Consider the following 24,509-nt stretch of genomic DNA (forward strand, 5'->3'; position numbering starts at 1 on the left):
TGAAAAGCCGCAGTTTATATACCCTCAGGGAAGGTTAGAGAGAAATCAGGATTAATCCGGACACACCCTCTCAATTTTTATTGGTTAAGTCAAAGTGAACAAGAAGTGCAGGACTGGTTGAAAATTAATTACAAAAATTCCTGATTGGCTAGATTCAAAACTGGCGGAATGAAAGAGAAGTGTTGCCAACCCAAAAATAAATGAACATAGATTCAGTTATGGAAAATCTAGGAATACGAAACTACTTTAAGTTATAAATTCTTCCACCTTGCAACAGAGTGGTCAGAGTGATCAGAGTTTTTTGGTAGCGAGATCTGTGGAAAAATGTCCAGACTTCTTGATGTATAGCCAAACAAAACAAGGAGAAATTCAATCAGTTTAGGTAACTTCACAATAACACAATTACTTCATATTTCAGTGGTGAGATCTGATTAAAGTTCCAACTTCATATATCAGTTTCACCTTTTGATCGATTGAGGAGTTTATCAAGGCGCTTATTTTGAATGAGCGGAGTTGAGGTGTACCTCCCGGTATAATAATAATAATAATAATAATAATAATAATAATAATAGAATTCCTGCATATCACAGTTTATCTGTGCTATGCATTGGGTGAATCTATGCTCTGTTGTATCTACAATAGATAATTACTGAGAATATAACAACATTAATGCGAGCCTTATATGAACTAATTTATTTCTAGGGCAATCATAGGCGGAATTTGAGCAGCACACATACATCAGACGAGTTCAGGACAATTCCATCCACACAAACCAGTGGAAAGATCTAGTGCCTCCATTTTCATTTGCTTTCATGTGCCTACACAACCTCATCAGGACGGCTTGGCTGAATGTCGTATGCATGTATTCTGGAGTCCCATGATAACCAGACAACACTTATTGTGGATTAGTCCTGATTAACAAGATATCTATATATATAAAATAAGAGTTTTGTCTGTACATTGCTAAGAATTTGAAAAATAATGGTATTTCTGTATCAGTCATGTCCATAGTAACAAGAAAATGCACTTTTTGCTTTTCCGTAATTTCTGTCTGTCTGTCTGTCTTCCTGTCTGTATGTATGTACACGCATCACGAGAAAACGGTTGAAGAGAATTTAATGAAAATCGGTATGTGAAGTCGGGGGATGAGCCTCTACAATCTAGGCTATAAATCATTTTACTCATGCTGAGTGAAATGGTAGTTTAGGGGAAGGCCTAAAATTGAATTCTCAACTATTTATGTTATTAGTGGTCTAATGAAAATCGGTATGTGAAGTCGGGGGATGAGCCTCTACAATCTGGGCTATAAATCATTTTACTCACGCCGAGTGAAATGGTAGTTTAGGGGAAGACCTAAAATTGAATTCTCAACTATTTATGTTATAAGTGGTCGTATTTTAAAGAAAATGGATATGCAAAGTTGGAGAATAAGTTGCTACAATCTAGGCTATCAATAATTGTATTCAAGCTGAGAAAAATGGTAGTTTAGGGGAAGGCCTAAAATTTAATTCTCAAATATTATTAGTAGTCCTATCTTGATGAAAATTGGTATGTAAAGTCTGGAAATAAGTTGCTATAGTCTAGGCTGTAAATTATTTTATTCACGCTGAGTGAAATGGTAGTTTAGTGGAAGGCCTAAAATGTAATTCTCAAATATTTCTTATTAGAGGTGTAATCGATGAATGCTACATAACTAAGGTTATACAGTATTACATTTCCTATTATTCATGTCTTCTACATTGTTACCGTACTGGCTATGATCACAAAGATAGTCATGAATTTGGATTTTTGTTACAAAGTCCATATCAGCACCGAGTAACGAGAAAAATGGGTAAACAGTATTTAATGAAAATCGGTATGTAAATTTGGAGAATAAGAAACTACAGTTTACGGTATAAAATATTTTACAAATCACAGAGTTGAAGGAAAACTAAATGTGAAGGCCTACAATATAGAAAGCTCATAACATTGATCAACAATACCATTACATTGACCATTGTTTGTTGTGATGTGCTTTGTGTCTTCTGTTGCCCCTCATCTCCGGTAGACAGGATTACTGCTGCATACAGAGTACTTTTTATTTGATTTACGTCGCACCGACATAGATTTTATGGCGACAATGGGATAGGAAAGGGCTAGGAGTGCCTTAGGCCTTAATTAAGGTGACTGGTGTGAAAGTGGGAAACCACAGAATACCATCTTCAGCACTGCCGGCAATGGGGTTCGAATCCACTATCTCTCGGATGCAAGCTCACAGCTGCGTACCGCTAACCACACAGTCACCTCGCCCAGTCGTACAGAGTGTAACAGCCTGCCTGAATATTGATGGGAAGTAGCTGGGGAGTTAGATAACTTTCTTCTTTAGCATGTCATTCCCCTGGTTTATAAATTTTCTGATACTACTGGTACGTAACACACTGGATCATCATAGCATTCGGGCTATTCAATCTCTACTCTGAGGCACTGATTGGAATGAACAGTGTGCATATTTAACAGAATAATGGCAGATGAGTGTTCATGGCAATCTGCAGCCTGGTCATCCCAGCTCTGGAACTTTGGACTATTAGATTGGCACCGCAGTCTAACCGCAGCACTGTTCGTTAAAAGTGATAAAACATACGGCTTTCCATTTGATCGAGTATTTTATATGATAGCATTGCTTTTAATTGCTACATTCATACTTACGTTTTTGGAATGACCTATGTTGATTTCAGTTAGGAAAACCACAAAGTCAGTCTTTCTGAGAATCCCGTAGCGAAGCACGGGTACATCAGCTAGTCTTCTAATATATCACTGCTTAAGTTGGAAAAATGGGAAGAAAGTATGTACTTCAATGACGAACATTTATTTTCCTTATTTGATATTCAGGATCTTTTTTGTTTTTAGTGTTTTGTTTTCAACTCTGCTCAGTGCGACTAGGCTCGCTAGTGTGACCCATGCTCGTGAACTTTTACTCTGGAATCTCTCTCTCCATAATTTATATTCTAATGTATGAATTCAATTTCTTTATGATCGTATTTGCCTGCAGTCTTTAATGGTAATGTAACCTTTACATATCAGTATGAAAATGCTCTTACTGAACGTACAAAAACGATTTCCTCAATTCTGGTTATATATGGGTACAGGTATTTTGTAAACCTGATATTCTATCCAAATCTAAATTATTCCAGTATTTGGTCCATGGTTCTGTGTACTCACTCAAGCACAAAGGAGGCATTCTAAGACATGATCATGAAACTCAAGAAGAGGGATATCATTATAGGTGGAAGAGCCTTACATCCAAAAGTGAGACAGGACAACTAAGGATATAAGTAGACTGTGTTCCGGCCTAGCTATGGCTAGACCACCTAGTTGCTCGCCATGTTCCGGCCTAGCTATGGCTAGACCAGACTGCGAGGAGAATACCTGCCAAATTGTACAAGCTAGTGATTGGCAATGGTCCAGGAGTCTTGTCCAACAATAGGCAGCTTCACGTCATTGCTTCACCGTGGAATACGCCAGTAATTTCAGACTTGAAAACCTAGAAGTCGGGAGTGGCTCTCCCAGTAGGCCAGTGTTTGAGTTTCCATTAAAATGACACTCTGAAACTAAGAACAGACGAAAGCTAAACTAAATGAAAAGACAGTATTCCGTCTATAATCCGGACCTCCCAGTAATTCAGCATTTTTACACAGGCAGCTACTGGGCATGAATTAAAGACGAATCATTGTTACATGCATCTAGTTCAATAGGAAGATTGACCACAGGGGAGGGGTCATTATGCATTATCCGCCCACAATCAGTCTGTTCCATGTCAGAATACTGACTGTACGAGTCTACAATCGCTTCCTAACGTGCAATATTTCATCAGTGGTTTTTTTTTTTGTACGTGCAACGCTGTGAATTAAAAATGTCTGCACAGTGTAAACAAACTTTATCTCTTGTGGAGAAAAAACAATTTTAAAAATACATGAAAAAAGTGACACATTAGTTAGTCTCGCTAAGGAATATGGTATTGGTCGAGCTACAATTCACGACATAATGACGAACAGTGATGAGATAAAAGCTTTCTTTAACAAAAATGAAAATATGAAAAACGCGAGTAAAATATTGAAAACTGGCAAGTTTCTTCAAATTGAAGGTAGCCACTATTTCTGCAGACATCCTCAAGGAAAAAGCTAGATATTTCTACCGTAAAATTATGAATAAAGATGACTTTCAGGCCAGTGAGGGCTACTTGGAAAAATTGGAATTTTGTATTCGGTTGTTGGGTACGGCGAGTGTAAAAGCTGTCATGTGATGTTAACTAACTGGAACCATACAAAGAACCTGACCAAGTGTACAATCCAGATGAGAGTGCAGGGTTTTCCCCAGAAATTTTAGTCAGCCGGGTGGCAGGAATGAGTAGCCGGGCGGGGTAAACTATGTAAAAATTTAATATGATAACATTTCAATTTATTCCCCTCTGGGCATTAACAATATCAGGCAGGTAAACATTAACTGCATAATTGAACTATTTTGGTACTATCATGAACGAGACATAACAGAGTATTTTGAACTTCTAGTGTTCTACAGCTCATGCATAATCATGTAACACCGGGGCTTACCACTCGGTTGCTGTGGAGTACCATACGGGTTTGAAACGTCAAGCGGAATCGAGTGCTCGCACACGATTCCACCCTATTCCAGACATCGCTCGCGCACAACACTAGGTGATAGTTAAGCTAAACTGATGCAATTATGCTGACAATAATGATTTATCATTTAAATAAACCGTTTTAGAGTATTTACGTTTTAATTTGGAACACCCATTGGCTCAAATATGCATTAATATTATGTAACTAGCACGTATCTATGATATGTTAGCTGGGCGGTCTGTAAAAATGGCAGGGTGGTGTGCCCAATAAAAAAGGTCCTAGGGAGAATACTGGAGTGGTTTGTTTTTAGGTAACTTTTACAAAAAATAAAACTTATGTTCACCGTGCTGAAGCTAGTGCCTCTGGATGAAAAATAGGTAAGGACAGGGTCACATTTATGCCTTGTTCAAATGCAAGTGGTACCCATAAGATGAACAAGTTAGTGACTGGCAAAAAAAAAAAAAAAAAAAAAAAAAAAAAAAAAAAAAAAAAACCTAGGGCCCTTAAGAATGTTAAACTTCCTGCTGACCACAAAAAGCAAAGCAAAGGGTGACGACTAAGTCTGTGTTTGTCAAATGGTTTCATGAACTGTTTGTACAGTCATAACATTTCTTAAGAAACAGAAACTGCCACAAAAAACTGCTTATTTTGGACAAGTACCCTGCTCACCCTGATGAAGAGGTTTTGAATTCCAAAGACAGTTTTGACAACAGACAACTTAAACAAGTGGCTGACTGGTGACAAACAGGAAAACAAGCAGTTACTGACAGACAATGGCAGAATAGAGGATGTGACCACGTTGGAAGAGGGGGATGGGAAAGTGACACCAGCTTTTCAAACAATACCTCATAATACCACCATTGATCTCTTTGCTATATCCTTTACCTGGGCAGAAGAAAATGGAGTCTCCACGAGTGACATTCTTCTAGTGTTGAAGCTACTTCAAGAATGAGTGTTAAAAATGCCATTTAAAGTGAAAAAGCAGAATAAAATAGAAAATTACTCTTTGTCTTCTACGTTGATGGAATAATGTAGGCTTTCAATACAGAACAACACAGTACTCTACTGTAAGTTCAATTAATTTTTTCTTTATTGTAGTTTTAGTTATTTTAATTTACTTATCCTATGGCTTTTAGTGGCGGGAGTGTATAGGGACATGTTCGGCTCACCTTGTGCAGGTCTTTGTAATTGATGCCTGTACCGGGCGGTACACCTCCACGCCGCTAATTCAAACTTTGCGCCAGTTGAAACTCCTCTGCTGGAGGAAGTCTGAACTTTATCTACTGTATTAATTTTCAAGTTTCTCAGAAGATGTCACTACTTGGAAATTTTGAAGTTTCTGAACTGGGTCGTTTTCGATGTATTTTTGTTTTGCCTGTAGTAAGAAGTGTGAACATTCTCTTCCAGAGGACACTACTGAAGAACTACAATGGTGCACCCTAGTGAGAAGTGAAAGAACTGTTTTTTGGAGAAATTTTTATTTCAAAAGTTTGTTCCTTGTTAAATTTCTTTCTGTTATTGTTTAAGTTGGCTGTATAACCCTTTCTTTCCCCTTGTTTTGAATCTAGCCAATCCCGAATTTCTTTAATTAATTTATGACCAATCCGGTGTATCTTCTCCAAAGGGGATATGTTGCTTAACCCTAGCCAATAAAGTTTTTGTGGGAGGGTGTTCTCATTCCTGAAACGCCTCGAACTTTCCGCGAGAGTATATAAACTGCTGATTTTCGGGTCTCCGCGCCACTTCAGTAACATCTTTCAGTGTGTAAAGTACGTAGCAGGGGGCGGGAAGCGCCTCTTTCTTCGGGCAGCAGTTCATCCACAAGGTAATGGCCTTTTAATAACTTCTTTTCTTGCTAGCTCAGCAGTTTAACTCTCGGGGCAGGTCCGAAGCCTTTTCCATGTAACTTTCCTTTAATAATGTGAAGACACTCGGTGTCAATTCTTTCTGTTTTAACAACATATTGGGATAGAGAGTGCTTAACCCTCTCGAGCTCCCACTCATATTGTATTGAGGTGAACTTATTGTCTCAACCGGTTCTTCCTTAACATAATGTAAATTGTTTCCTTCTAAAAGTCACCTCTTTAGTATGGGATTAGCCCTTGCATTAACGGCCTAGTGCCAAGTAGGTTTTAAACAAATGTATTAGAAGTGCAGATCGCCTCCTCTCAAATTGGTATTTTAGAGGCCATGTAATTAACCTTTTCTCTCTTAATAGGCCTCAGTAGGTTGGGTATTTTACCCCTGTGTTTATGTCCTTAGAGGACAGCTTGAAGGTGGAATTTGGTGTGGCCTTTGATAGGCTTGAACGTTGAGAGCAGTTTGCTCTTTTTGAAATTTGGTTCTGCGTGCCTCGAGGAGGCTTTACTGTGTAATTGGGAGCAAGTGCTCCTGGGCATGATTGGGGTCTTCTGCCCCTTTGTTGAATTCTGTATATCGTAAAGTTGGGCTAATTGCTCAAGAATTGTGTGTCTGGCTCTCGGAGCCCAAATCCTGTAACTCTGTAATTGTACATTCTTGAATAGTGGCTTTGCTACTCTGTACCTGCCATTCTTGTTATTTCTTGATTTTGCAAAGAAAATATAACCTTGTTAAAATTTTAATTAACTTTAATTTCGTAGCCTGAGACCTGTTCACCCCCGCACCTTCTTTCACCTCTGCTGCTCCACAGATACCTCGGAACAATGCCCATGGGCGACCTGCATGTCTGCGTGTGGGGATAATGATTAGGTAGTGGAAGGATGAAACCCGGCGTCAACACGTAGCCTACTCCTGTCGAATAACACCAAGGGGCCTGCTCAGAGCTTTACGCCCCCACCGACAGATGAAACAACAGCGTCATATACCCTCACTCCATATGAGCACTGCCAGGGAGGTTTAGAATTGAATCCAGGCTTTTGACACGTAATCTACTGATTAGAAATTGTATACCACCACTTCTCCTACCCTGCTGGCCAACATTCTGATGGTGAAACTTTTTTCGAGCAACGAGACTCAAATTGCCTAACCACAGTGTTAGACTATATAGACTTGATGACTTTACAATCATGGCTACCAGGCAGGCTAGTTATTTTAATATAAAATACAGTATTACTGCATGCCTGACACTTTCATTGAGTGTTCTCTACTGAAAAATACTGTACTGTGTTTCATACAATAATACAGTAGTCATAGCTTTTGCCGTTTAATTGTGTTATTAGTAATTTCCAGCAATCCAGCATTGCTCTGGTCAGATATATGCCGGATTATCGACTGACTACTGTATTTATATTTTATGAAATTTATGAAATGTTTCAAATAGTTCAAAGGTATGGTACCTGTTCACACAAAATATTCAAGGCAACAAATTATTTAATTTTGTAATCTGAATACGCACCCCCCTCCCCTCCATCTAAAAGTTTCAATTTTTACCTTTGTAGCCTCACATTCAGTAAAAAAACATGAAGATAACATGAATTTGACCAAACTACTTGGGAAAAAAAAAAAAAAAAAAAAATCAGAACCTGCGCCAACCTTCTGATTTAAAGTCAAATGAAAGTATAACATGGACTCGTTAATTGCAGCTCACGTCCATTGGGGGTGTGCCTGAAAAAAGCTGCACCACCTCGGGATGAGGACACGAATTTACCTTTATTGTTGCTATTAAAACCCAAAGTCAAACACTTAACCTGTTTCCATTATTTAACGAGCTGTGGTCGCGTGCTGTTTCCATTATTTAACGAGCTGTGGTCGCGTGCATGAATCAAGTGACAAGTGCAGCTTGCAATGACGCAGTGTGTTGATTATCTCATACATTTGATTCCCTTTGCAATATAAGTTCTCAAAGTACACAATGTAAGGAACTAGAGACATGTACTGTTGGTAAATAATACTGTCTGTATTTCTGTGTGACACTGGGATTGTTGAACAACAGTTTATTTTCATCGGTATGTATTCAGTATTCATTACACAGTAGAACCAGCATCACAACAATGACGAGAGTTAGAATGCGCTTGTAGACAGTTTTAGATGGCAGTTATGGCAATAATTAAGTTTTGAAAAATGAATCAGAGTTCGAGGGTTGTGATAGCAATAGTGAAAGTTATTTGAATGTAAAGAGTATTTGAAAGTGAGAGTGAAAATGCTGTGCCAGGTCCTTCCAAACGCATGTGGTCAGTGACACAAAAGAACCGTAGTGGTTGGAAATTGGAGAACAAAGACATTAATCCTGATATACTGTATATCCATTTTCGTGGGTACAGCAGTGTTTCAGAATAGTTTAGAAAAATTTAGAGTCCGCCCACCGTCCGTACTTGGATGTTTATAGAGAACACAGATCCCTCTTTTTTTTAAATTATTTCAATTGTACCACAGCCAGCAGTCATTCAAGGAATGAAGAATGGGCAAGTCATAACTTTCAATGGCATGAATGCGAAATTTATGTGAATTATTTTCATTAGTTAGTATTGTATTGAAGTTTCTGTGTGACAGGTACACTCGAACCATGACAGGCAAATTAAATCTGATTCCACAGTCAACAATGTGGCCATTTATTGAGTTGGGTTTATCGTCAAATACACTTTTACAGCATTTGGTAACATTTCACTTTTATCATGATTGTGATACAGTACATCCTCAGATGAAGTTTCCTAAGCAGTTTTCGTGAACTTCCCTTCCACTCATTGCATATTGCCACATATGTTAGCAATCTAATACCATACTTGCAAAGTATAGGCATGATATACATAATCACAACAATTACAGTTTATATACTTTCTCTTTGCTATAAACCTGAGAAACAATGAAAACACAACCAACATAACTGTTCCACGAGCATAGCAACAATGAAAAAAATCAAGGTAGGGATGAAAAGACTGAAGGAGGTACCACTTACAAAGCTTTTAAAGTCATTCCATTTTCACAACTTCATAATTCATTCCTCTCACAAACAAGAAAATTTCAAAGTCTATATGACACATAAAAATTTAAAACCGTTTCAACAGAACTTAAACTCATAAGCTTATCCAACTTCACAAAGATAAATAGCAAAGGTAAAGTTGTTAACATCAGATAAAGATGCTTATCAACTTGAAAATTAAAATTATCACCTTTACTTCCTATGACTGTACCCAATTGTTGAGGAAACCATGGATATCTTACATAATATTAGAAGTTGTGGAGCAAATATTACAGAAAACAAGTGGATACTCCAATGTCAAATGTCCAATGTCTCTGTTTACAGCTAGTACAGATTAAAACAGAGGAACTGTTTGATTTTGGACAAACTGCAGAATTAAGTCCAACAACTACCATCATTCAAACAATGAGAATACAATATTTATCTTGCAATTATCAACAGGACAAGATTCATAGAAAAGAATTTCCCTGTGCTACAAATGCAAAAACAAAAGGGCAAATTAAGAATGGAATGTGTGTTGATAGTTTGGGGTCTAGCTAAAGGAACCACTTATCACCAAGGCGAAGTAAACAAGCACTAGTTCCTGGCACGGCTGAGTGCAATCGCATCTTGAACACTCAATACCCAGGCAAAACTGAAACTGAGTCCTATCAACCAAAACATTATGTGTACTCCAGTCTGGAGGTTGTTTAAGAAATAACCAATAGCCTACTGTAGGTCCACAGAAAATACGATAACACCATTTTCCTAGTTTCATTTCATGTTTCAAATTTTTCATGTATATATTTTAATATTTTTTTATCGCACACAGGTGGAACACAAGCGGCGCCTGCTTTTAAACGTGTTTCAACCCTGTGTCAAATTTAACACATTGTTTCTCACAAACCGTCCTAGGATCGAATCCAAATTTTAACACATGGGTGACGGGCCCCGAGAAATCTCGTAGTACGCTTGCTAGCGGTAGGAGACGGGCCACGAGAAATCTCTGTTTATCCATGACATCGTTTCCGGTCTCCCTGCGACATCTCTTGGCCATACACTGAACTATTTTCGGACTTGCACATTGAATAGAATAAATCGTAGATGTATATCTGCCATGTTTCTTTTATTCACCGACTTCTTTTATTCTTTGATTTAGTTTCGAAATGTCGACTTTCTTTCTCCAGTTCAGTCAATGATAAGATGGAGCGCTTGTTAGGTGACGACGATATTTTAGAAAAATTGTATGCCAATGATCGTTCAAATGGATAGTGATTGTGAATTAGTGGAAACTGAATGTGACAGTGATGGTGGAAGTGATATTCAAGCCCCTACACGTCGTAATTTACATAGTGTGCTCATTTATTCAAGCGACTCTGATGACGATAACAATGTAAACATTGATGATGTATTAGCAACTGACGCTGAGGATGGTTTTATAAAGACTCATACCAACTTTAAAGATAATATCTTGACTACATAGTATGTACATGTACATTTTTATAATAACGTACACTCTAGTATGCTCAGTAGAAAAATGTCCGGTCCACAGAGTATGTGATAAGCTCAAGCATCTGGTCAGCAATGTATTAACACAACACAATGTTTCAAACATTGTTTATAAATTTCAGAATTTGATGTTTCCAAGAAAAAAGTTACCAATTTTGTAAGGTAACTTACTTGGCTCTGTGTGGTTGGAAAATTGGCTTCTTTATTGCATTGTGAAATATGTAACTGAATTCCCTTTTTTTAATATCAGTTTGTATTGGGTAGAACAATATGGCTCAGTGGCTGGGCGGTGCAAGGAAAGTCGTGCGCCATTGCCGAGATAGAGCGGGATACATCGCGGCGCCATTTCATGCCTCGCTCGGAGTTTAATCTACTGATTAAAAGTTGCATGTACATTAACATTTGTTTCACCGTTTGCTTATTAATTACCAGATGAAACTTCTAATTACCACTAATTAACATTGAAATAAAAGGTATTAATGAGGTCATGAAAAAATTTCCCATCAGCTTTGCCTTCAATGGCAGCTAGAACATGTTGGCTGCCACCTCGCACACACATACGTCATGTTGTTCTCACGTTACATGCCGTTGATTACATAAAATCAGCTTCATGGTCCGTATCGCACTTCAATAGATTCACAATTAAGTATTTATTTATTTTCCACCTAGTCGTTACAATGATTGCTTAAGGCAATTTTTAATGGTTATGTTAATTTTAAGGACACTTCCTCTAAAGCATTACTTTGTCAATTTATATATTTTTCATCTAAACAGATGTGGCTGAAGATGTTGATAATATACGAAACATGTACCACTTTTAACCATTAAAAATTGCCTTAAGCAATCATTGTATCGACTAGGTGGAAAATAAATAAATACTTAATTGTGAAACATGCCATTGACGCACATGTGTGCCATTATATATAATCCAGTTTTTCTTGTCTTTACTCGTCGGCATTGTGATTGGACTCAGTCCTTCTGTAACAGCACTCAGACTGATGTTTGAGTTATGTGTTCAGGTTATAAAAATCATTTGTTCCAACGCTATGCAAATATGCTGACATAGATCGATGACGCACATGTGGGTCTATCGGCACCTAGGATATTATACCGCTCTTCAATGCCATGAAAGCACATGTGCGTCATCAATGATTTTTCACGTGAATGTGTAAAAACTTCACTTGTACCGTTACCTACCATCTACTACATTCTAACCAATAGAAAGAAAAAAGTATTGGCTCCTGGCATGATTTATACGTTTAATTAAGTTGGCAAATGAATGTCTTAAAAATGCTTAATTTTTGTTATGTTCTTTTTGTTTTTATATTTTTTATTGTTAGTTTTTTATTTTATTTTTACATTTTTAATTGCGTATATCTAACTATTTACAGTATACACCTTACAGTTCATCACCAGAAATACCATCAATTTCTAATTCATGCCAGTCACTTACAGAATCGGAACTTTCAAGACTGACTAGCTCAAGTATTCATACGTAATAAATTACATGTAAATTCATGTAAATGTAACAGATTTTTAGCTATGGGGAAACATATGATGCACTCAAACCATAAATTTACGAATATTGATCAAGACCTAAAAAATCTCTGCTCAATATCTTTGAAAATTGTTACATCCAACTGGATCAATATTTTAGTCCCAATTTCAACCTTAATAAGATATCAGAAAAACCAAACCCTTTATATGATCTATTAATTCTTATTTTCAGTAAAAAGAAATTAAGTACTCAAAAGCCCCTTCTCTTTTTTTCTCCAAATTCCCTCCAGGAATCACCCACCATCTCACATTCCTCAGCCCCACCTTAGGCTACACTATACCTCCCACCTACAACTCGGCTCTATTCTATTTCTTTGCCTTTTGCTCTTTCGACTTTTTCAATGAGCCATATTGGAAACAAATGAACATCTCAATCCTTTCCCATCAACATTATTCTGTTCACACTTGTTTCAGATGACCTGAATTCAAGACGATTCTTCAAGTGCTAGTAATTCATGTTTTTCACCTGGTCTTTTGTGAAGTGCATTCTTCAAATTGGAAGAAAACTTTGAGAACTTACACAAGACATGTGATCGTGATGAGTGTTTAACATTCAACTCTTTACTTGTCTTGCACCGAATATCAACAACACACGCTTACTTCATAAATGTTATCTGTCTATAATTCATGTCTTGCCTTAACTTTAATGATCCTGACTGATGATGGTCTCTAGCAAGACCGAAACTAGTTTCATCAAATATATGTAACTTTTTTAGGTTACAATAAATAGTATTGAATAGGTGGAAACCTTTTAGCTTTTGTTTTATTTTTATGCTAGTGGCTTTACGTTGCACTGACACAGATAGGTCTTATGGTGACGATGGGATAGGAAAGGCCTAGGAGTTGGAAGGAAGAGGCTGTGGCCTTACTTAAGGTACAGCCCCAGCATTTGCCTGGTGTGAAAATGGGAAACCACGGAAAACCATCTTCAGGGCTGCCGACAGTGGAATTTTTTTTTTGTTGCTAGGGGCTTTACGTCGCACCGACACAGATAGGTCTTATGGCGACGATGGGATATTAAAGACTTAGGAGTTGGAAGGAAGCGGCCGTGGCTTTAATTAAGGTACAGCCCCAGCATTTGCCTGGTGTGAAAATGGGAAACCACGGAAAACCATTTTTAGGGCTGCCGATAGTGGGATTCGAACCTACTATCTCCCAGATGCAAGCTCACAGCCGCGCGCCTTTACGCGCACGGCCAACTCGCCCGGTTTGTTTTACATTATTAGCTCAGGTATTATAGAACGTAAGGTTTCTTAGCATAGATCTCTTGTCACAGTTATCCTTTTTACTTCTCTTCAGTGTTCGCTTGGTTTAATTTGGCAATGTTATTCTTCACAAAGGCTGAAATCAGTTCTGTAGCATTCATTTCACAGTAAGCTACTGGTAGCCAGTTAAGTTCAACATCTTGTCTTAATTCCTTAAAACTACATCCCGCACACCTCAACATTAGTGCCATGGGTCAACACTTGTATCGCAAACGTCTACACGCAGAACGACTGTATTTTGTTTCCTTCTCGGGGATGACGTGATCGGGCTGCCAACCTGTCTACTTAGGAACTAAGATAAACAATAAATGACCTTTTTTCTTGCCGCGCAGCCTATAGAAAAGAGCCTTGAAGGGAGTGTGGCCCCGTTGTTCTCATGACAGAGATTGGCCTGGATGTGCAAAAATAGGTTACAGCTGCTAAATGACCTTTTTCTTGCTGCGCACCAACACAGATAGGGCTTATGATGACGATAGGACAGGAAAGGCCTAGGAGTGGGAAGGAAGCAGCCGTGATCTTAATTAAGGTACAGGTAGCTGAAAAATTTATAATGTCCAATAACGGACCATTATATTGGTATTATAAATTTATTCATTCAGGACAAATATTTCATGTTCCCTATGGGAATCAACACCTATATCACATAAACTAGTTTGCCTGGTGTGAAAATGGGAAACCACTGAAAACCATCTTCAAGGCTGCCGACAGTGTGGTTCGAACCCACTATCTCCCGGATGCAAGCTCACAGCTGCACGACCCTAACCGCACGGCCAGCTTACCCGGTATAAACTAGTATAATACCAATATAATGGTCTGTTATTGGACATTATAAATTTTCCTGCTACCTCATTCTTGGTCACCTGCGTTTCGCCCCCATGTGCTAAGTTGGGCTTATCAGTTGGTACTTAGCACACCCACCAAGACGCATGGCTAGTGCATACCGTGGAGGCCACTGCATAGGCTACTTGAAGCCACCAGCAGTGCCAATGCACTATAGAGATTTTGTCTCATTTCCAAAAATTGATGCCTGCCTGGCCATCAGATATATCAATATATTGGTATTATAAATTTACTCATTCAGGACAAATATTTCATGTTCCCTATGGGAATCAACATCTATATTACAAAAACTAGCATGCCGTTGTAAAATGGCTACATTTGGAACCAAGTAGTATGATTCTAAAGGTAAAGTATTGTTTGCGCTGAATAAAATGAGCACAATTGTGATTCAAGTTCATAAAATAATTGCTTCAGAACATGCTTTATAATATATTTCTAAGTACTAATAGTTTAAAAGTGAGTCTTTCTGGCAGATTCTATTGATAGTGTGGCCTATGTTTTGGCACTGTTAAGTTATACACTATTTTAAAATGCTGACATATATATGTTATCCATTAGAGTTTCAATAACAACAGGGTCTTGCTGAAATTGAAGTAAGGAGAAAATTCATACGCTTAATGTAACAAATGAAAACATATCACTGAATAACTTCCAGTAGAATTCTGAGAGTGCAAGCACTGCATTTGGAGCAATTGGACCTTGCGCGGCAGTGTGTGAAGCGTGGCTGATGGCTCTGCAATGAACTGAGATTTCAATCTCCTCGCAAATATTTATTCAACCATAGACAATATTGTGCTTAATTAGTTGGTCTCTAATTTTGAAATAACCTTCCTTTGTGTGGACAAAAATTTGACTATTTTGACTAAATTGTGTATCTGAATGTTTATGGCTGATGATGACCCCGAGTAGGGTCGAAACTAGTACCAAACAATATCATGAAATGTAAAAAAAAAAAACCTACAAAACTACATTGCACTGAACAGGTGGAAAAATTTACCTGAATAAATCATTCGTAATTACATGATTTTCCCTGCACATGCCAGCTGCTGATCCATATCATTCTACTTAAAACAAACCGATTTAAAAAAAGTGAATTAATTTACATATTTCAGTCACACAGCAAAACCACTGCATCTCAACACAACCAAAAATGCAATTTTCCAACCACCCCAAGCCAAGGAACAGTCGCCTTACAAAACTGATAACCTTTTCTTGGAAACATAACATTCTGAAATGTATAAAACGCCCCAATATAAGCTTATTTTGTTAAAATTTGGATTCGATCAGGTGACAGGGTTTTGAAAAATAATGTCTTAAATTTGATGCAAGGTTGAAACTTTTAAAAGGGGCATTTTTTGTGTTCCACCTACATTAAAAATGATTTAAATATAAATTAAAAATTTGAAACCTAAATGACTTAATTATTATTATTTACATTTTATGGCCACCATTGGACCACTCTGTTGTTGTTTGTTATTAGTTGTTTAGTCGCTTTCGACTCTCCGTGACCCCATAGACCAAAGTGCGCCATTTCTTCCTGTCATATACTATTTTCCGAAGTCTTTCTAAATTGAGAGCTGTGGCTTCCTTGATGCCATCAATCCACCTCATCCGTTGTCGCCCTCTTCTCCTGTTACCATCAGTCTTCCCCAGCATTAAGGTCTTTTCCAGTGAATCATGTTTTCTCATAATATGACTGAAGTACTTTAGTTTTTGTCTGAGTATTTGACCTTCCAGTGAACAGCCTGGGTTGATTTCCTGTAATATGGACTTATCAGATCTCTTCGCAGTCCACGGAACTTTAAGGAGTTTTCTCCAACACCATAGTTCAAATGTGTCTATTCTTCGATGCTCAGCCTTTCTTACTGTCCAGGTCTCACTTCCGTACATTGCTACTGGGAAGACCATAGCTTTCACTATATGAATCTTTGTTCTTAAAGTTACGTCTCTACTCTTGAAAATGTTATCAAGGTTGGCCATTGCCTTCCTCCCAGGGAGCAAGCGTCTCTTAATTTCATGGCTGCAATCACAGTCAGTAGTTATTTTGGAGCCCAAGTAGATGTAACTAGGAACAACCTCCATTGTTTCACCATTTATATGCCAGGAGGTGATAGGTTTAGTTGCCATGATCTTTGTTTTCTTGACATTCAACCTCAGTCCAGCTTTTGCACTTTCTTCTTTCACCTTCATTTGTAGATACTTAAGTTGTTCTTCACTTCCTGCCAACAGGGTGGTGTCATCAGCATATCTAAGGTTATTTATATGTCTCCCACCAATTTTAGCTCCAGTTTCTGTTGCATCTAATTTGGCATTCCTCATCACATACTCTGCATATAAGTTGAATAAATAAGGTGACAATATGCAGCCTTGACGTACACCTTTCTCAATCTTGACCCATTCAGTTGTTCCATATAGGGTTCTCACCGTAGCTTCCAGATCAGGGTAGAGATTTCTCATAAGGCAAATAAGATGATCTGGTACTCCCATAGTCTTGAGTACTTGCCACAATTTATTGTGGTCAACACAGTCAAAGGCTTGAGCATAGCCAATAAAGCATAAGTATAGGTCTTTCTGGAATTCTGTTGCTTTCTCCATAATCCAGCGAATATTAGCAATTTGATCTCTGGTTCCTCTGCCTTTGCGAAAACCGGCTTGTTCTTCAGGTAGTTCTCGATCTACATACTGCCGCAGCCTATTCTGCAGGATCTTGAGCATAACATTACTAGCATGCAATATAAGTGCGATTGTTCGGTAGTTTGAACATTCTTTAGCACTGCCCTTCTTTGGAATTGGGATGAACACTGAGTTTTTCCAAACTTTTGGCCACTGCTGGGTTTTCCATATTTGCTGACATATTAAATGTAGCACTTTCATAGCATCCTGTCCTAGGATTTTGAACAGTTCTTCTGGGATTCCATCATAACCACTTGCCTTATTGTTTGCAATACTTTCTAGGGCCCACTTGACCTCACTTTCTAGGATATCTGGTTCTGCCTCTGACAACAGAGTAAACTTCATCAGAAGTATTCCGATCTTTCCTATACAAATTGCCTACATATTCCCTCCACCTTTCTTTAACCTCCTCTGCTTCAGTAAGATCTTTTACATTTTTATCTTTTATCATTCCAATCTTCGCCTGGAATTTCCCTCTGATGTCTCCAATTCTTATGTAAAGATCTCTTGTCTTACCCAGCCTGTTATTTTCCTCAACTTCCTTGCACTGTTCATTCAAAAAGGCATTCTTATCTCTTCTAGCTAGTTTCTGAAACTCTGCATTTAATTTAGACATCTTCGATCTTTCCCCTTTGATTTTGCATTTTTTTTTCTTTCTTCTGCTATTTGTAGTGCTTCACCCGATAACCATCTGGCCTTCTTGTTCTTTTTCTTGGAAATATGCTTTTCCGCTGTCTCCTTAACAACACAGCGTACTTCTGACCATAGCTCTTCTGGGACTCTATCTCTTAAATCTAATCCATTAAATCTGTTTCTAACCTCTACTGTATATTCAAGAGGTATGCTATTTAGGTCATATCTGCTTGATGGTTTGGCTTTGTCAATGCTTTTTAATTTGAGCTGGAATTTGGAAATTAAGAGCTTGTGATCTGATCCACAATCAGCCCCAGGCCTTGTTTTGGATGACTGTACAGCGCTCCTCCACCTCTGACTACAAAGTATGTAGGATGCTAAATGGTATGTAGTCAATCTGATTCCGACATTTACCATCTGGCGAGGTTCAGGTGTATAGGCGTCGTTTGGGCAATTGAAACAGTGTGTTGGTAATGACCAGTGAGTTGTCTTGACAGAATTCTAGGAGTCTCTGTCCAGCTTCATTTGTTGTGCCAAGGCCAAATTTTCCCGTTACTCCATCTACAGTTTGATTTCCTACTTTGGCATTCCAGTCGCCAATAATGAAGACGACATCCTTCTTTGGTGTTAACTGTAGCAATTCTCATGTCTTCATAGAATTGGTCAATATCTTCCTCTTCCGCGGTTGGAGCGTAAATTTGTATGACTGTGATGTTAAAAAGTTGGCCTTGAAAACGTACAGACATCATTTTATCAGTTTTAAAATTGCACCCCATTATAGTGTTACGCACCCTGTTGCTAACTATGAGGGTAACTCCATTCTTCCTTTGGTTTTCATATCCAGAATAGTATACCATGTACTCATCTGTAGCAAATTCACCAATACCAATTCATCTCACTTCACTTATTCTCAGTATATCGATGCCCAGTCTCTTCATTTCTCATTTGACTATATCCGGCTTTCCTTGATACATGGATCTTACATTCCAAGTTCCTAAACAGTACTGTTCCTTGCAGCAGCGCACATTTCTTGAATCTTCTCTCAACGTAGTTCCCCCCCGGAGATCCGACTGGGGAACTTGAAACTCCGGAATATTTTAAATTGAGCAAAGCCATGGAGTTTTCTTGGGAAAATTACAGTGGTGGTTTCCCATTGCCTTCCACTGTCCTCCACTCCTGTTGGCTCACTGACCCAGTTTCCCCCTGGGGTTGAAAACCCAATCTTCCACTGGGTTGCTCAGCTTAACAGGGGCACCACGCGTAGGTAGGATTTGGAGAATTGAGGTGTGAGAGGCTAAGTGAACTCTCTTGGTGAGTTCATATATTCGCATCACACCCCTGTTTCTAGCCAGAGTCTCAAGATGTTCGTAGAGACTCCCCCAGGTCATTTCCTGGGCCCTCTAGCCAACTTTATACAAAATAATTTTTCAGTTTCCTGTCAGACCAGTACTTCTTCATTCTCTCAGATCTTTCTTTCTTCATTGGAAATCAACCTTCCTCCTGTCTGTTGATTCTGGTTTGCAGTCTGGTTTGTTTGTCTGTCTGCCTGTGAGTTTCCTGATTTTGTTAGTTTTGTTTCTTAGATCTTCCACTGTAATTTGTAGTTCATCCATTTCCTCCTTGATTTCTGTAATCTACTTAATATTGCACTTACTATTCCACAGTTTTTCTATTATTCTCCTGATGATCCTGTTCTCTGGTGTCCTGATTAGATGTCCAAAAAATTAAATGTGTTTCTTCCTGATTGTGCTCATTACTGGTTGTATTTCCTTGTAGATTGTTTCATTAGAAGCTACTCTCCACTGTCCATCTCTTTGGTATGATTTGTTGATGCATGCTCTAATGATTCTTCCATCTATCTTGAGTATTTTGTCTATTTGTGTAGTGTTAGTTGTTTTGAAGATGGTTTCACTTGTGTACGTTATTTCTGGTTGAGTGACTGTTTTGTAGTGTTTTAATTTTGTTGCTATTGACAGGCCCTTGTTGTTGTAGGTATTCTTGGTGACATATTGTGCTCTGGTCAATTTATTTATTTTGTTATGCCATGTTGGCTTTTCGTTGAGGTTATATGTTATGATTTCTCCCAGATATTTAAATGTATCTACAATTAAGATTTCTTGATTTCCTATGGAAATTTTGTTTAGGAGTGGTGGGTCAGTTAACACGATTACTCTCCTTTCAAAAGATATTCCAACACCAATTTCTGTGCTATTTCCTGTAGTGACCTAACATGAAACGAAACTAGGAAAATGATAGCATTATTGGATTTTCTGTAGGCCTATTGATTATTTCATAAACAACCTCCATACCTGAGTACATATAATATTTTGATAGACGGTAGTTGTTGCCGCTGAAACTCTATGGACTCAATATCTCAATATCTGCTGCCTTGGTGTCATCTTCTAGCAGACATGACAATAGGCTATACTGATTTGCACATTAATTTTTATATAGCATAGGTTACTGGATAAGTTTGTACAAGAAAGTTTCAAGCCATCACGTTGCCATTATGTTGCTTGAAACTGGTGATTCTTTCACTACTGCCATACTAGTGACGATACCAGTTGCCACATGTTATCTAGCAGACAACATTGGAACTACTTGAAGAAAATAAGACGATAATGTAGGAAAGTTGGCAATGCTATAAAAAATACCATTTAAAATGAGGGGTTATTCAATGAAATCTGCTCAGCCATTTCCTCACAATTTCCAATCCCAGAAATAGCATATATATCAAGAGTATTCAAGAAAATTAAAGGGTGACATATTATTTCTGACTTTATTAACAGAAATAAGATTCACCTAATCATTACATCGGAATTGAGATAATTTAACTCGTGTATTCATATAGTACTATAGTCCGCGTGGAACTAGAATGGGATTGACATTTAAGAGAGCAAGATGCTCACTGTTGCCACTTCGTATCACTGAACGAAGGCCTCTTCGCAGCAAAGTTATTACCATACGTTAAAAATGTATCCTCATCACGACGCACAGTGGGTAATTTTGAGCATCCAGCCGGCCAAAAATAATATTTTCAACCTTTGTCTTTCGTGTGCATTTTCTGTGAGTCGTGTTCATAAGACCCTTGGGTACAGTAATTAAGTATTGAAAAGTCTGATTATCTAATCTCACCAAAGGCATAAAGTTTCTCTCCTCCGTTACGGCATCATATTCTGGCAAGGCGAGCGCGCAGTTATTATTATGTGAAGGCTCAGTAAAGATGTCAGAACTAAATATTTCTTTAGCTTGCAATGTGATTATATTAGATGAAGGTATGTATTTTATATAGTATGTAGCATTTTCTGAAAATTACTATCTTTTTGTCCGGAATATGCACTTAAAATTCAGGTACAGGGTGTCCAAGCGCTATCTAATTATACAAATTTGAGCTGACTTTCAAAAGGGATTGCCTTTGATTTCTGCAATTAAAGTCTTTTGGAGGAACTGTCTATACTTAAGTGAATAGAAAACTGCGACTTTTTTCTGCGACCAGGCGCGACCATGAGAGTAATTTATTTTTTCAAAAGCCACGTATTCTGTAACCTGAAGGTCAGTTTTCGAGCTGTTGAGGAACAGCAGGGAATTTAAGCGGAACAGTGATACTGCGAATGTTGTAATTGAACATGTAGGCTTTGAGGATTGTTCCGAGAATATATCCAAGTCAATAACGAAGTCAGTCAGTATTTTGTGTGCTAAAATTCTATCACACTGGACAAAATATAGTAGAAAAAGGGACAATTGCTGAAGTACAATAAAAGTTGGTTTGACCGTAGAATAAGCCTTGCAGAAGGACGTTCATCACAACAATATCAGGATGAGCCTGCCATTAGCCTACTATAGCCCATTCCATGTTAAGAAAACAGTATTGCTCTTATGACAACAGGGTTGCCATATCAAACGGCTTTTCTCAACGCCATCACGGGAAAACAGCGGCAAATATGTTTGTGAAATTCAGTATTTAAGTTCAAGACAAAAAGCTGAAGAAACTAAGCTACAAATTATTTTTATGAACTAAAGGAGATGCGGGGTCTACAGGGGCCACTTTGGTTTTGTACAGAATCAGAGGTAAACTACGGCACATAAGAAACCTCAGCGCTGAAATATAAGGCAAATTGCGGGAGAAAATAGACAAATAATTTCATGGGCGAGGGGCAGGTGATGTATTAAATTGCATTTAATAAATTTATCCAGACAATAAAAGCTATAAAAAAGATGCAATAAATAAATGCTGGAAATGATTATAAAAGATCACAGTATTAAAGTTACAGAAAGAAATCACACACGTAGGCTTATCGCATAACTCTGATTTAAAGCCTAAAATACACATGCAATAAATACTGTGGATGACTTCACTACAGAAGTGAGCTGCCAGCGGTTCACAGAGCGGTTGAACATCAGCTACACTTCACTGTGGTGGATGGAAAAGTCTGCAGTGCATTGTCTTCCTATCAGTCTTCCCAAACGTGCTATATATGTGGCGCGTCCCCTAAAGGGATGAATAATATTCCTGAAGTGACTGAAAGAGCAATTAACCCAACAACACTTAAGTTTGGGTTATGACCATTTCATGCATGGATTCCATGTTTTGAATGCCTTTTACATATAGCGTACAGACTTGACGTAAGAAAGTGGCAAATAAGAGATGCCGAGGAGAAGAAACTGGTTGAAGAAAGAAGAATATACAGGTTCGGTTCAGGGAGGAAACGGGTCTATTGGTTGATATCCGAAGCAAAGTGTTGGCAATACCAATGACTGAAACCGCTAGAAAATTCTTCAGAGGGCTTCCACTTCTGCGGATATTATTGGAGTAGATCTAAATTGAATAAACCATCTAAGTTTCATCTTAGAAACTCTTTTGTGTAGGTATGCCATTGATAAAGTGACATTTGGAATGTACGCAAAGGAAACTATACAATTGTACTTACAAAAATACAAATAGTACTACATGCCTGTAACTTTACACAAACTCTTGGTTCATGGAGAGGAGGTAATTAGGCATTGTATTATACCTATTGGACAACTCTCCGAGGAAGCCCAGGAGACCAGGAATAAAGATAACAGGAAAACTTCCAGAAAGGACACAAATTCTGACCTTTTCCACAGGCTGCTTATATCATCGGACCCTTACATTACCAGATTAGGGAAATCAAGGAGGAGGAAGTTGATTCCGCTTTCACAAGAAGTGCTCAACTTACTGTCTGAGTCTCCTGTATCTGGTTCTGCCGTAAAAGATAAGGACAGTGAAGTTATCGATTCTGATGTAAGTGCATCTAATGACTAAGTACATGTATTCCTGTATCTGTTTTTAAACATTCTAAACAGCATGTCCCACTATTAACATCTATTTAATTTCTTAAAGCTATAACGAAAAATGATTAAAATTACAAAGATTACTAATTCTACTCCTGGCGTAGTAATTTGTTCTTTGTACTTGATTGACCAAACACTTAATTATCTCCAATAATAGCAGTTGCATACTAAGTTTTATGTAAATCGGTCCATTAGTTTCCGAGATACAATTTTTGGCCGGCTAGATTCCTGAAATTACGCACTGTGCGACGCGCAGGGCGCCTACGGGTGTCAAATCAAAAGACCTGCACCTGGTGAGCCGAACATGTCCGTGGACACTCCCGGCACTAAAAACCATATGATATTTCATTTCAAATGATGCAAGCAAATATTCAAAGTGAAATATAAAAAGATGTAATGCATAATTAAGATTAGTATTTGCAGAAAGAACAAATATATAAAAATAAAAATAAATATAATTCCTGTACGACAGTTGCCCGTTTACAATAATCATAGTTGTCTTTTACTATTTTAACTACAGGGTTTTTGCTTGCTCTTAACCGCAACTGCAATTCTACCTGAAACTTTATTTACAGAAATAAGAGGATCATTATTACCTTACTCCTGTTCAAATTACGCACATACATAACAAATAACATCCCCACTTAGTCCCTTTATTGGAATACCTTTGCCAAAATGTTTCCTCTCTTCACTTTCCGTCATTGGATTAAAACTAAAAGATATTAGGCATATAATATATACAAACAATACACTTCAGAAAATGGAAATTGCAACACCATGAAGGCATTGGTCGTTTGTATTGATTTTCAAGATATGGAACGATGCCATGTAGGTATGTAAACGATCAAAGTTTCAGACCCATTGGATTGTTGCTGCAGGTCTCCCCACGTGATTGGGCGCGGAGTAATCAACTCCAGTATACGGACTCTGGTGTAGCGTAGTTGACTTGCAGTCTGTGCAGTGAAGTGTTCCCCGTCAAACAGGCCTCGACAACAGAGAAGAGTTTAAAGTTAAGAACTTCATTTTTGTCCGTATTGAATCTAGATTTACACTATAAATTGAGGATAATTATGTCCACCTTTTCAATACAAAAACAATGTAACGTCATTAACTCATCACATATTTATTACCTTTCAAACATTGGGACTGGTTTCGGCATTATTTGTATGCCATCATCAGCCATAGGAAACTTTGTGACAAGGCCTAAGTACAATATTAACATAACGT

At 38.0% G+C, this 24,509-nt stretch overlaps 1 protein-coding gene across 6 annotated transcripts in view; it reads right to left on the bottom strand.

Moving 5' to 3' along the window:
- Positions 1-24,509, bottom strand: part of PAN3 (Poly(A) specific ribonuclease subunit PAN3) — a 257,273-nt gene that overhangs the window by 206,395 nt on the left and 26,369 nt on the right. The window contains exon 1 of one of the 6 annotated variants that reach the window (XM_067148375.2): positions 24,141-24,239. The exons of the other annotated variants lie outside the window; for them this stretch is intronic. Coding sequence (XP_067004476.1) covers positions 24,141-24,144 — 4 coding nt within the window. The 5' untranslated portion in view covers positions 24,145-24,239. Of the gene's footprint in view, positions 1-24,140; positions 24,240-24,509 lie in introns of those variants that run through there. 6 annotated transcript variants of the gene reach the window in all.

Source organism: Anabrus simplex, chromosome 5 (genome assembly GCF_040414725.1).
Source record: "Anabrus simplex isolate iqAnaSimp1 chromosome 5, ASM4041472v1, whole genome shotgun sequence".
Classification (NCBI taxonomy): Eukaryota; Metazoa; Arthropoda; class Insecta; order Orthoptera; family Tettigoniidae; genus Anabrus; species Anabrus simplex.